This window comes from Anguilla anguilla, chromosome 14 (genome assembly GCF_013347855.1).
Source record: "Anguilla anguilla isolate fAngAng1 chromosome 14, fAngAng1.pri, whole genome shotgun sequence".
NCBI lineage: Eukaryota > Metazoa > Chordata > Actinopteri > Anguilliformes > Anguillidae > Anguilla > Anguilla anguilla.
The window spans coordinates 33,772,721-33,787,390 of record NC_049214.1 but is presented as its reverse complement, the minus strand read 5'-3'; the positions used below and the strand labels follow the sequence as shown (position 1 = coordinate 33,787,390).

The 14,670-nt window shown below is 47.0% G+C and overlaps 1 protein-coding gene across 2 annotated transcripts in view; it reads left to right on the top strand.

Annotated features, from left to right (window-relative positions):
* The first annotated feature begins 820 nt into the window (after nt 1-820).
* Nucleotides 821-14,670, top strand: part of pitpnb (phosphatidylinositol transfer protein, beta) — a 39,776-nt gene continuing 25,926 nt past the window's right edge. For both annotated transcript variants that reach the window (XM_035391260.1, XM_035391261.1), the window contains exons 1-2: nt 821-877; nt 10,799-10,829. In XM_035391260.1, the coding sequence (XP_035247151.1) occupies nt 858-877; nt 10,799-10,829 (51 nt within the window). In that variant the 5' untranslated portion in view covers nt 821-857. The remainder of the gene's footprint in view (nt 878-10,798; nt 10,830-14,670) is intronic.

The following is a 14,670-nucleotide window of genomic DNA, read 5'->3' as shown; positions in this document are numbered from 1 at the left end:
GTAAACAATATTTCTGTAGACTGGAGGCAGTCGCCACAGTATCAGTAAAAGATGAAAAAAGACATTATAAAAAATCACATTTGGCTTTGCTACCTGCATTTGCATTACTTTGATTAGCAAATATGTTGAAACCAGTATGCCCTCATTCAGATTATATATCTGCTATCAAATTAGTCAAAAGTTGAAATAAAACATATCACTTTTTTTTAAAATTCTGGATTTACTGCAAAATGGCTGTAGCATAAAAATACCAGATAATTGCATTTGAAATATAGAAATTCATGTGGCATATGATTCACTGACCGCCATATCCTTTCTTATCACTATTAGCCTATTCTGTAGTATTTTATTTGATTTTTTTCTATGCATCCCCTTTCATCTACTAAAATAATGATTTGTTAGCAAAGCCTTAGATAGAGATTTCAACTGATAATGAGTGTTTTGTAGTTGTTCATGACCATGAAAGCACTTTTGTACGTCACTTTGGATAAAAGCGTCTGCTAAATAAATGTGATGTAATGTATGTTGGGAATGTTGATCAGTATCTATACATTTAAAATAACAATAATGATGGAAGATGATAAAGTGAGATTTTGTTTGGCGCCATTTCATTATTGTAGTACCATTTGAAATGAATGGGAAATCACAACACACGATGTCGATGCGTTTCCCTTCGGCTGAACGACAAAGAATCTGACCAATCCACATTTTAATGGTACCCTCTCCTCACTCGAGCAACAGACTGCTGGGCGTTTCTAATTTGACCAATCACTGATGACGGGAGGCGGAATTAAGTTGTTGTTTATAAATTCATGTGACGTCAGCATCTGCGCGCAGCCGCAGCCGGTGAAGAGAAGATGGTGCTTATCAAGGAATAGTGAGTCTAAATGTTCCAATCTTATTTCCGTGTCTTATCTAGGCGCTCAGATAAGTCAATATAATATCAATGTACTGTGGTCTCGGATAGCGATATCATCCCGTGTCAGTTTTGTGTGGCTGAAGCACTTTTTGGCTTGATAGGTGTGGTGTTCGATTGCTCGGGTGGTGATCGGGATGTTGGTTGGGGCTGTATTTTACCGGCTCGCGTCAGGCCTGGCCTAGCGGTAGTAGCTAACGGTACAATACTAATTTCGCAGTGTCGTTAGTTTGCTAGCTATTTAAACCTGCGAAGGTGCACAGACTGCTGTTCCGCTGGTGGAAAGATTAGCAAGATTCCAACCCCGGGGCAAATGCACTGACGTTGGCCCGACTGGTTCTGAAACTGATGGAGTTTGCAATCTTGGTTACTGCTGGGCTTTTAAAACTTCAGCTACCACACTAAAACCAAGCGAAAGTCCTACTGACTTGTGTAACGATAAATCAACTTAATGCTGTTTGAGATCTGTCTCGCTAGCTCTCTCGTCCTGGAAAGAGATTGTAGATGTAACGTTAGCTAATCGTATGTAGTTCAACAATACAATGTTGTATCGTTTGTTTACTATGGTTATATATAGTTGACGTATCCAGAAAGGTGCCTGTTATATTTTGCTATGAGGAGGCCAGGTTCGTAGGTAACGTCCGTTTACCAATTTTCTTGCTTGGTAAATTGCTAAACGGCTGGTGCCGCAAAGCCAGAAGACTAGTGTAGAGAAAAGGTAGGTTTACATCGGATACAGGGATTAAGTCACTGCTGGTTATCGTAGTTAGTTTGCTTTATTTTCCCTCTGATAAGAAAAGCTGTGGGATCATATTAATAGTAAAACAAGTTATAACGTGTCATGACACGTCTATTCACGGATATATCCATGCAAATTTACCTGTGGTTTTGATTCTTCTTTGCAAGCACATTGGCAAGCAAGGTGTGAAGCGTGCACTTTGACCAGCATCTAACGTTAGCTACAGGTAGCGTCCTCTCAGTCTCGGGTAATTTTGCTGGCTATCCATCTTGTGAGATTTTTCAAAACTGAATTTACATCTTTATTGTGCGCTCAACGAGAGCTTGCTTGCTTGTAAGTTGTTTGGATATGAGGTTATTTTGTCCGCGTTTTCATTTGCTAGTGATTTTATTGCTCTCAATAGCAAATGAAAATTGCTATTGATCTTAGATTGTCAGTAATTACTTTCTGGTTTTGTTTTCTGATAATAAAAAAAGTGTTACACTGAGTAATCAAGTATTGTCACTTTGTCCTTTTTATTATTTAATGTACAAGAAGGCCATGTTTTCACCGTATGTGTGGCTTCAGTGCATATTTTGTTTGGAATGGTTTTAATTTGCCTCTATGTTAATTTACTAGTCCAAATGTGTTTTATAATGCATTAAACAGGTTGTACACGATGGGTGGTGGTAAGGAATGCCATAGCACAGTGCTTCTTCAATTCAGCCAATCTGATTTCACCTGGCAGTCTGTTATTAAATCAGCTAACCATGTAGTTTGTTTCTACAGTATTAATTTATCACATCATTACAGAGAATGAAAGCATTTGGCCTAATTGTTCTGAGTTTCTGTACTGATGCATCAAAGTTGTTGCTTTCAATATGGGCACTGAATAATTTAGCTTTTCTAATTTCTTGCACCCCAATAAAGTGAATTGTCTCTCCATTTATCATGCTTTGAAAAAATGTCCCCCTCTCCCAGTTAAAGACCACTTAAGCTCCATTGTGTTGCCCTCAACCTACACTGAAAACGATCCCCGTTTCCTAAAGCGACCGTATCCTGTGCAGCAGCGTATTCCGTGAATGACTGGACCGGTACGGTCAGCTGCTTCCCGTTGGCACGGAAATGACGTCAGGGAAATGCTGTGTCTTCCTCTGACACTTCTTTCTGTATTGTGACAGCCCCAGATTATTGTATTGTGAAAGCCTTATTTTACCCTCCTTAATGTTGGCAGACAGGGGGGCAGTAGCCTATTTCAGTTTTGTGAAATTTAGTGCTATTACTGTGTTTGCTTTCATGCATCCATTAATAAAATGAAGTTGTACTTTAAATAGGGCTGCTCTGATTGGGTGACAACAGCGTGAATGCTCTCACAAGTTTGTCTGACACAGGAAAGGAACAGAATGGGGGGAGGGGGCCTGGAAGGGGGAAGGAGGTCTGGGTAAAAGCTTGGTGAAAAGGATGCATTAATATCCAGACTTTGTATTTTTTGAAGAAAGATTGTTGTCAGAGAAGGATTTCCTTAGTTTAGTGCTTTGGGCCCTGACTTTGGTTGATTAATCTAAAACAGCCGATTTAACTTCCTGCCTTATCAGAAAGGTCAAACTTTGGAAGAGTAGCCTGCATCCAGTTCTTCACCTAGTTAGGTATGTCTGATACTTTAGGCCTATTTGTTTAGTGTGTTATAATGGATGGAATAATGAAACACACATACACTCTGCCTATATATACATATATATATATATATATATATATATATATATATATATATATATATATATATATTAATTTTCTAAGGCTCTTGGTATGTTCCAGAACAGCCAATTCGACAGTCTGATTGGAGTGTTTTCCTGGGGTGTGTGATCTAACCTCAGTGGTGAATGCTTCCTTTGATATTTTTGCCTGACAAATTCTGCTTTTCCTTAGGAAGGCTGCAGTTTCTTTGTCTGTTGATTTTTTTCGAGAGCTTGTTTCGGTTGGTTTTGCTCGCTGCTTGAGCCAAGGCAGCAATGCTGAAAGATAACAAGGCAGTTTAAACTTTTTATTTTCATGAGTTATGGGGTGGGGTGTAGAATAGCGTGACAGTGTGAATAATTTATTATTATTATTATTATTATTATTATTGACAAAGTTAAAAGGGTTTAATTGGTATCACGTTTGTATTTCGTTTGTGAAGTACAGTGGTCCTAGCACAGTGGTCTGCAATGCTGTGGCTCTACTGGACCAGGGTTGCAGACCCCTGAACCTGCAAGGCAAAACAAAGTTCAGGTATATTTATGTCCCTTAACTTTAAAAATCTTACGTAAGTCGAAGCATGCCGTGGAAAGGGAACGTGGGCTTATTTAAGCACACTGCATTCTGGTATTGTTTTGATGGTGCTGCTCGTGCGGTGGCCTTACTGGCTCAGGGTAAAGGGGTGTTGCCCTGTGGAAAATAAAGAAGTGTTGTGTGTTTCAGGAAAAACAGGGTGTGGCATTTCCAGGCCTTTCCGGACAGTTTTGCGGTTTGTGGACGGGGGGCCACGGGGCGCTGTGAAAGGGCCTCTCTGTTCAGCGCGCGTGCGGAGGCGTGCGCCAGCACCGCCGTTACTTACCGCTAGGAAACCACGCTCGTCTCCCGTCGCGGGCCGTCCCCCGGAGCGCGGGCATGCTCGCCCGCCGGCCTCCGTCAGCAGGTAGGCCGCGCCCCGGGGGTCCGGCCGGAGGGCGCGCCGGAGGGCGAGCCGGGATGATGCGGTCTCTCGTAGAGAGGGGTTCGAACAGCTCTGTGGAGAGGAGAAGCACGTGTGCATGGGTTATATCTGAGGCGGTTCCGCGCGCGTGTTTTTGAAAAGACGCGTCACCCTCGGCCTGTTTCCTGACTGCCGTCGGGCCGGCGTCCTTAGGGTGTGCTTTTTGGCGTGAAGGTGTTCTAGAGGCTTTTGTGGTCATCCACCATTTTTTCTTGCTCTACTCCAGCTTAGCTGAGGCGCTGCAGTTGGGATGCCCTCCCCCCTTCTCTGTTGCCCAAAATTTGTGAATGCTCCCCTCTGAAAGGTCAAAGGACTGTTCTGGGATCAGGACGTCCAGCGAATGTGTTCCCTGTGCACTGTTCTCTGAAGTCTCCCTGCACTGCTCACGGATCAGTGCAGCTGAAGGCCTTGCTTTCTGTCCATTGGCTACTTCTGACTGTCACCTTTAGCAGTGCGGTGATTGGCTGAGAAGAGCAGTGCTATGGCCTGGGTTAGGCCTGCTGTCTCCCGACGAATATCCTTGTAACCATAAACGGTCAGGGCTTGTCAGAGTGTGGACAAATTTATGTTCGTCGTGTCCAAGGTCAGTACTAGGCCTGGCTTATGTCAGTATTCATGGTCCTTACCCTCTGTGTAATTTCACTTCTTTTTTCCTTTTTTCTTGGTTTCTTGCACTGTATCTGGCTTCCCGTTTTCGAAATGAACAAATGTAACGGAAAAAAAGCACAGAAAAAGTGTGTAACAGGCTTTGAATTATGATTTATATGAACCAAGGTTGAAGGGCTCATGGTCAGTAATGAGAGTACTCTGCTATAGATTATATTTAGTGTATGCACCATGTTTTATCAATATAATACTGCTTCAAATAAGGGAGTTTTTTTTTATTTAAAAAATTTTGAAAAATAATTCCGTGCTGAAATGTAGCCTGCACATGTGTCAGAGGCATTAAACCTTTATCTTAAAGGTCATTTTGGGATTGCTCTTTGAACCCCTCCCGGTAAATGGTTTAATAATATTATGTATTGTGTAGCTGGGTTTTGAGTTAGTTTGCAGGGCTATAACGGGAAAGGCATTAAATACAGATATTAGGTTGGTGGTTAAGAGCTGTCTTCGTTCCAGCAGCTCACTGTCTGTGGCTTTTTTCTCTTTGAGCCGAGTTGCCTTCAGTGGTTTAGTATTGTCAAACCACATCCCTTCAGTTTTTTCCTGCGCGCTTTTAGGTTTTCTTGAGAGAAAAACGCTTTCCTTTCAGTTCGATGACACAGCTGTGTTTGTACAGGGTCGTAATTAGCTACCAGAACGCGCGCTTCCTTGGTCAGACTTTGTAAAAGTAAACTTGTCGGGGGCTGTGTACTCAGTATGATCGAAACGCTGCTCTTCAGGGCTCAGGCTGAGCCAATCACAGCACACTGCTTTTAGTTTCTGATGCAAAGTCTTGACTCACCACAGTGCCATCTCTATAAAACGGCTCGTTTCAGTTCTTTAAATCCATGCTGCTCCGTCCACTTGAATCTTTTAATTTACGAAATCACTTGGAAAATGTCCGTTAGACATGGCCTCACTGCTACACTGGAAATGTCCTAAATACCAGCTCCAATCAAGTAACGTGTTACTTTTTAAAGTGCTCAAACCTTCTACAGAACTTTGGAAATTGCCCTGCACCCAAAAGCTGGTGTAATCTTTAGAACTAGGCTGGTTGTGTTAATACTAGGGGTGGGACATTTTAGGATTTATTTTTTTATTTTTTTATTATTGCCTAAAGTAGCCTACATTGTACAGAAGCAGAGCCGCTTAAAGGCACAACAGAGCATTTTCTCTGGTTTAGGTTATCACACGCGAATACACTTTGATAAGATAAAAGCTTGTTGGCTGGACCGCAACAGCAGGGGCCCGCCCTTCAAACGCGAATGTCTGTGACTGAGTGACTGACTGAGTGAGTGATGAAGTTACACCATTGGTCGGCCGAGTTATGACGTTACACCATTGGTCGGCCGGATGCAGTGTGTTAGGTCCAGCCATATACTAGGTTTTGACCTGGTCTTGTTAACTGTTACCATGCATGGCTTTAGGCGAGATTGCAGCCTGCGGTGGGGGGGGATTGGTATGCACACTTCGACCTGCTACTATGTCAATAATTTATTGAATAAAAAATATTTATTGAATTGCATATAAATGGTTCTGATTTAATTTTAAATATACTAATGTTTAAAAAATAAAAATTTTAAATATGTTTAAATACCTGCTCGCAAGTGCTCGTTTACTCTTGTCCCTCCCTTAATTAATAGCACCCTCGGTGCCGTTCCGGATGTTACTGCTGAGTTGTCATGGTTACTGTGTGTTAATATCAGGGCCCCCTTGAAAAGATGTCAGTACAGTGGCTCTTTCCGGTTAAATAATGGGAAAATGACCCGTTCATAATTAATCTGGCTCGTTGCTTTTCATCACTGCTGGTTGTGTGATTTCCACCGGGTTCGATTGCTAAACGCTAGTTTGGCTTGGTAGCTGTGAGCGACAACCGAAGTGTGACGGTAGCGTACGCGTCGCTTACGTCCACCTTGCGCTGCCCCCTCGGACCTGCCTGTGATCCACGGGCAGTGATTTGGAGACGCCTTTTTGCTGATGGCGAAAGAGAGCTCGGGTTTTAGAGACCGCGCCGTCTCCATGCTAGCGGCGTTAGCGTCCCGTGTCCGTCTTCCCCCTGTTCTCCAATCGCGAGCTGTAAGCCTGCGCAGAGATGCCTTTTGTAATTACTGGTTATGCGTTTTGGCGTTTTCGACAGGCCTTCCCCGCGGTGTAATACGAGGCTGCGTGATGTCGTTCTGTTTCAGCCAGCCTGCTGCCGCATCGCTGCTTGGTAAACGATCGCTGTCCTGCGCGTTTACTCGACTGCGAGCCGTGGCTGCTTGTTCCCGCTGCTGTATCGCATTACGCTACACTACAATATGCTACATTACGCTACGCTACATTACGCTACATTACGCTACACTACATTACGCTACATTACGCTACATTACATTACCCTACATTACCCTACATTACGCTACATTACGCTACATTACGCTACGCTCATTTAGCTGACGCTCCTCTCCCGAGTGACTTGCAGTGAGAGGGAGCGTAAGTGCATCCATCACGGTTACGCGAGCGGCAGTACCAGACCGGCTAACGGTACGCTCAGCCTGTCGAGCGCGAGCGCCACATCCAGGGGCGCCACCAGGGGTTCTGGGCCCCATGAAAAGAGCTTATACTGGGCCCCCTATTTTCTGTGGGTCCCTGTCAGTCAGGGCCCTTGGAATCATCCTAACTCCCCCCCCCCCCCCCCGACGGTGCCCCTGGCCTCATCAATAAAGAGTAAAATGCAAGTGAGCATACCACCAGCCTAGAAACTTAGAACTGATATTGCTGAGCAGAGGCTTTTCTGCATGCTTATAAATGGCCATTTCACCTCAAACCAGGCTGCGCGCATATATAGCCTAAATATTTAGGGGCAATTCTCGCGTTACTCACATTATATTCCCTGTGAGTGGGCGTTGTATTCAAATGCTTTACTATTCAGTGAATTTATGGAATGTGCTTATTTTTTAGTACCTTGGCAACTTTTGCCCATTGCTAAGGCCGCCATATGAAAATGCAACGAATTGTATTTGTCACCTGTTCCTGTGTATGAGCCTTCATGTGAATGAGGTTAGGGACTTTCTCTCTTTGGAAGGGGTAGAGCGAGTGCTGTTTCTCAGGTGAATCTGACTCAGAATGGCGGGAGCGCTGGTTGGCCTGAGAGGGAGCAGCCTGAGTTTTAGCGCGTGCAGACGTGTGTGTGTGTGAGATAACTGAGCTCAATGTTGCCCCTGCCCTGTGTGGCAGACTCATATTATCGCACATCGAATCGCACACGCCACAATGGCAAAATTTGACAAAACTGCCGCCGTTGTCGTTGTTGTTGGAATTGGGTTTGCGGCAAGGTTTCCGAAGTCTTCCGGCAGTTTTTCCGGCACGCTGCCGTTTCTGGGAATGCTGTCTCTCCAGTGACGAAATCCAGACCCCCCCGGCCTCCTTATCCTCCACTTCAACACCAGTTAAAATGGCGGCAGGCCGACTGATCTGGGGTCAGTTAGCGTGCCGCCACGGTGGAATATGTGAGTCACTCCGCTCCGCCCGCTCCCGGCCTGGCTAGGCCCCGCGGGCGGGGTGCTGATGTAAAGCTCCAGATTTGGTCAAATTCTTCCTGCCTGTGTTCCCCCCTGTCCCCGCCCACGCCCCTGGATGGGCCCTGCCCTCTATCCTGGCCTGCCTGTTCCTGGCTCCGTCTCCAGAGTATTCACGCTCAGAAGATACTCCGCTCCCGCGTTCCTTCTCTCATCTCTGCTGCGTAGCGGCAGAAAGTTCCGGTTGTTTGAGTTTCCGGTGCCTCAGCACTGCACTGGGACACACGTCAGATGAACGTTCAAAAAGTTCTTCAGCTTCAACAGTTGGGAGATGGAACATTCAACGCAAAGAATGCTTAGCTGAGTGTCTGGCGTGTCTGCAGGCCTTGTGCTTTGGCCCCGCCCAGTCTCCACCATGTTTGTTGTTGTGCATTGTTGTTGTGCGTTAGTGGGTATGTCTGCTGAATAATGGACAGGGGAGCTGCCATAGTGGGACCTGTGCTCTCCTGTTGTGCAGTAGAACTCCTCCGAGCTCAAGTGTCCAGTCCAGGGTTGTGCTAGGGATGCATGGGATGCATTTGGAAACTGAAACTGAACTTGCACATTTGAGGTCAAACTTGTGGTTGCGTTCATCAAGGACGTGGTTTTTCAAATACAGGCATTTGCATGAAATTTGTTTGTGTTCATTTCACATTTCACGCAGGTTGACGCTTCAGAGTAAGGAAGCCAAACCAAATGACTACATCCTCTTCACAGCGTAGTATGATTTCTTCCATAAAAGTCAGAAAATATCTAATTCTTCCATAAACTCCATCTTAGTCAGAGACAACAGGGGCTTTTGTTAAAAAAGAGTGGTCTGGTTCAGCTCAACAAAAGGCATTTTGTCCTTCTTATGGGTTTAAAAAAATAAATAAAACAGCTTAAAACCAGAATGGAACAGGCTAGTGGATTGAAATTCTGATAAGACAAATCTGATTTCCTGGCATCCAAACAAGGTTTTGAGTAATGGATGAAAAATGGGAGAGCAGGGATTTGTTTATGGTCAGCGTTGTGTGGGTGGAGACTCCATGCTGTGTATCCCTAACCTTGGGCCAATCTGTGAATGAAAGGGGGTTTCAATAGGGGTCAGGGGTCAGGTGTGTGTACCTGCAGGTAACACTCCAGGCTTGCTGTGATTGGCCCCTCTGGGAAAGAGAGGAGGGGCTACCTCACCCAAATCTCCCCCCCCCCCCCCCTTAATGAAAGCACCCACGGACCTGACAGGGACCCCCTCTCCGCTCTTAAAGAGCAGCCAGCGCGCGGCTCACGTCCCAGGTGGATTGAGGGGATTGTGGGATTGCCGGGGCTTTGCGCCGGAGCCAGGTGGTCAGGACCTGTGCTGAGGGGACGAACGGGGTCATCGGGCCGCTGACCCCGCGCCACGCTCCTCCCACTCCCCCCCCAGTCCGGCCCCCACCCTCCCATCACCCCCCCCAACGCCCTGCCCACCTACGATCGCGCTCCTTATGTGTGCACTGCCGGAGTGTAGCTGCTGCCATTTTCCATCCTAAGAAGCTTCCGGATGACTCTGTGGTTCTTGGTGCCCCTGTTTGGGGCTTGTTGCTAGGCCACCGGTTACTGTGGTTATGCTGAATCTCTGGTCACATGGGAACAGGATGTACAGCTTAAGTAGTGCCACATTTAATGATGTTTGTGTGTAGCTTGTATTTGTGTGCAGACTTTACAGTGTTTTTCACAATAAATAGTGAAAGCCAAAATCGTGATCAGGATTAATTTCTGATTAGTTGTGCAGCCCCAGTTGACCCGACAGTATGTGTATGTTGAGAGTGGGTGTGTGTGTGTGTGTGTGTGTGTGTGTGTGTGTGTGTGTGTGTGTGTGTGTGTGTGTGTGTGTGTGTGTGTGTGTGTGTGTGTGTGTGTGTGTGTGTGTGTGTGTGAGTGTGAGTGTGAGTGTGAGTGTGAGTGTGAGTGTGAGTGTGAGTGTGAGTGTGAGTGTGAGTGTGAGTGTGAGTGTGAGTGTGAGTGTGTGTGTGTGGGTGTGTGTACGTGTGTGTGTGAGTGTGTAACACATTTGTAATGTGTAAAATGCACATGGTTTTATTTTAGGTTGTGATTACTCTGACATGGTGTGTTGTGTTAGGATGCTCTATGCTTTGTGCTCTGTGACAGTGTGTAAAAAGTGACTCTCCCCTCTCCTCCTCTCTCCCCCCTCTCCCCTCTCTTTTTTCTCCCCTCTTCCCTCTCTCCCCTCTCTTTTTTCTCCCCCCTTCCCTCTTCCCTCTCTCCTCTTTCAGCCGCGTGGTCTTGCCCTGCTCCGTGGAGGAGGTGAGTATCCCCGCCCGTGTTGTCATGGCAACAGCATCCTCTCTGTAATGTAGCCGCGGTTCATCCCGTCGTCGCGGGCGCCGGGTCGGGCCGCCCTCTTCGGAGCGCTGTGGTCTGGGCGAATCGGCAGGGAGCCGCCAGACGCCCACCGCATCTCCTCCAGGTCCAAACGCCTCCAGGGCTGAGGGGAGGGACAGAGAAACGCCATATCGTCAGGAGCCCGCGTTCACAAAGCATCTCTAAGCTGTAAAAACAATTTAAATAGTTTTAAGACAACTTAAAGCAATGGGTTAAAGTATTTGATCTGGTTGTGCGTATGCTTGCATCAGTAATTAGAGCTGCCCTTTGTTGTGTTTGTGTGTTCGTTTATGACTTTTACCAAGTAATTAATGTTGGTATTTGTAGCCTATTTCTTGTATGTTGTTTCTGGATCTATGAAGAATTGTAATACGTCTCGGTGTAAGTCCAGAAAGAGCATCTACTCTCCTTATCGTAGCAAATGGAGATTCAAATAGAAGTCAGTTGGAGTGCTGACCTACAGTCAGGATTACCAGTTCATTATCCTGACCCTCTCCATTGCGAGCCAGAAGACCAAGCTGATCCTGGGTCAGCACTTGTATTCATGTAGTTTCTCAGAGTTAGAATGGCTGTTCAGTTATTGCAGAAAGGCAGAATTTACAGAACTGAATCAAGCGGGGGGACGGGGGGACGGCGATATAAAATGACTTATGCGTTGTGTGACGCAACCTTTACCGGTGTGTGGAGTTCTCCAGGGGGAATATGGGTCTGTTCTTTCAGGAGACAGCCCTGCGCTTAGGCCAGGGAGGCGGTAAGCGTTCTCTAGGGCGCGGGTCCGCACTGTCCCGTAAACGCTTTGCCCCAGGTGAAATGTGACCCGGACGGCCATGGCGTGAGCGTAGCTCCAGAGTCACGCTCCTCAGACCGCCGGGGCGCTGCGCCTGCCCTGCGGACTTCGGCACGGTCGCATGACGAAAGACATGCCCCTCTGACGGAGGTTAACGCTTCGACATGGAGCGAAGATAACTCCGCGCCCTTGTGTAATGATTGACGTCGACCTCGTTTCCTAAGGGGACGAGTCTACCCAAACCGTGCTAGTCCAGTACGTCCACAGCCGCACATGACCCAGAACCCCCAGCGCACTGTCTCTCTAACCTTCTCCCCACAGGTCACAGGTACGGGACACCTGTGTGTAGAAGAAGCTTCAGCAAAGTCTTAGTGCCCTCTGCCATGCAGAAGCTTTACGACCGTCGCCTACCGCTCTGATTTCGGTTTAACCTCAGCTCAGTACCTCAGCTCAGTACCTCAGCATCTCAGCTCAGTACCTCAGCTCAGTACCTCAGCTCAGTACCTCAGCTGAGTACCTCAGCTCGGCACCTCAGCTCAGTACCTCAGCTCAGTATCTCAGCTCAGTACCTCAGCTCAGTACCTCAGCTCAGTATCCCAGCTCAGTACCTCAGCTCAGTACCTCAGCTCAGTACCTCAGCTCAGTATCTCAGCTCAGCATCTCAGCTCAGTACCTCAGCTCAGTACCTCAGCTCTGTACCTCAGCTCAGCATCTCAGCTCAGCATCTCAGCTCAGTATCTCAGCTCGGTACCTCAGCTCTGTACCTCAGCTCGGTACCTCAGCTCTGTACCTCAGCTCAGTACCTCAGCTCTGTACCTCAGCTCAGTATCTCAGCTCAGTACCTCAGCATCTCAGCTCAGTACCTCAGCTCAGTACCTCAGCATCTCAGCTCAGTACCTCAGCTCAGTACCTCAGCTCAGTACCTCAGCTCAGTACCTCAGTACCTCAGCTCAGTACCTCAGCTCAGTACCTCAGCTCAGTACCTCAGCTCAGTACCTCAGCTCTGTACCTCAGCTCTGTACCTCAGCTCAGTATCTCAGCTCAGTACCTCAGCATCTCAGCTCGGTACCTCAGCTCAGTACCTCAGCTCAGTACCTCAGCTCAGTACCTCAGCTCAGTATCTCAGCTCAGTATCTCAGCTCAGTACCTCAGCTCAGTACCTCAGTACCTCAACTCAGTACCTCAGCTCTGTACCTCAGCTCTGTACCTCAGCTCAGTATCCCAGCTCAGTACCTCAGCTCAGTACCTCAGCTCAGTACCTCAGCTCAGTACCTCAGCTCAGTATCTCAGCTCAGTATCTCAGCTCTGTACCTCAGCTCAGTATCTCAGCTCTGTACCTCAACTCAGTACCTCAGCTCTGTACCTCAGCTCAGTACCTCAGCTCAGTACCTCAGCTCAGTACCTCAGCATCTCAGCTTAGTATCTCAGCTCAGTATCTCAGTATCTCAGCTCAGTACCTCAGCTCAGTACCTCAGTATCTCAGCTCAGTACCTCAGCTCGGTACCTCAGCTCTGTACCTCAGCTCAGTATCTCAGCTCAGTACCTCAGCTCGGTACCTCAGCTCAGTATCTCAGCTCAGTACCTCAGCTCGGTACCTCAGCTCGGCGCTCCGCTGTGTTGTTGTGTTGTTACATCAGTGACGATGTCAGCGTTCGCTTTTAGTGTGTGATTCAGTGCGTTCACGTTTTTGGCACCGACTGTGGAAAATGATTTCCTCCCCGAGGACAGAAAACTGTCCCTCTGTGTCTGCGCTCCACCGTGTGTGTGTTTTTATGGCGCTTGCTGCTTAAGCACCTTTGAGATGTGTGAGGTGTTAGGCCCCGCCCTTTGCTGTTCACACCAGGTCGTGAAAAGCTGACCTGTGCGTGCGCGAATGGTGGCAGAGACCAGGCGACCCCTGCTGTGAGGTGAACCCCCCTTTCACCCAGTCAGAGACATTAGAAGCACTATTTAAACAGGGCTGTCACTCCTGCCCAAAAGTTCCTTTTGAATATTCTTTTGTTAAAAGTGCAACCGTTCAAAAATATATTATATTTACATGTAAACAGATGCCAGCGCCTTCAACCAGCTCTCCAGATCGCTAGCTGTTGTGTGGTGTCTGAGCTCTGTTTTTGCAGGTCCTGCAAACAACTGCGCCCTCTTCTTTTTTGTGATACATTTTTTATTGACGTTATCAAATATCTATAGCATTAGAGCAGTACAATACCAATATTGCAGGTTCGAGTCTCAGGGGGGCAGCATCAAAATCGTTTTAAGCAAAGTAACCTGAACTTCTTCATTACATACCTAGTTGTTCAATGGGTGATAGTAGGTACTTTAAAGGAGCTTGTTTAAACTATGAAGGTTCTTGGTAACGATGCTAAGCAAATAGGAGCTCGGTTTTGTAACTCAGAGGTTGCAGGTTTGAATCCCAGGAGAACAGTGTCCTCATCCCCTTGGGCATGGCAACCTGAACTTATTTGCAAATCTGGTTGTTTAAATGGACGGTAGGTACTTTCAAAAATGCCCGTTTAACGATGTAGTTTCGTAATAACGATGCTGAGCTAAGAATGTGTGTCTGGAGGGACCCTCCCTTCCTGCAGATGTTGTTTACACATCGCTGATGGTCTTGCAGGAGGGAGCGGAGAGGCACAGAGCGGACCTGTCCTGTCTGCAGTGCGGCTGCTGGTTCTCTCCCTTTGTTCCCTCTGTGCACTGTTTCCTCAGACTGTTCCCAGCCGGCGTTTGTGTCCATATAAGGGCATTGAGCGGTCAGATGCTGAGAGCACAGATTTCTTTGGGGGGGGGGGGGGGACGCTTACGGCGGACCAGAGGCATACAGTAACGTGTGAGGGTTTTAGTGTAGAGCGCCTCATGACTGCAGTTAAACCACTGGGCTGTCATGACTGCAGATAAACCATTGAGTTGTCATGACGGCAGATAAACCGTTGGGGTTTTATTGTCGCTGTCAAGGTTGTGGAAGAGCAGGTGCGTCCC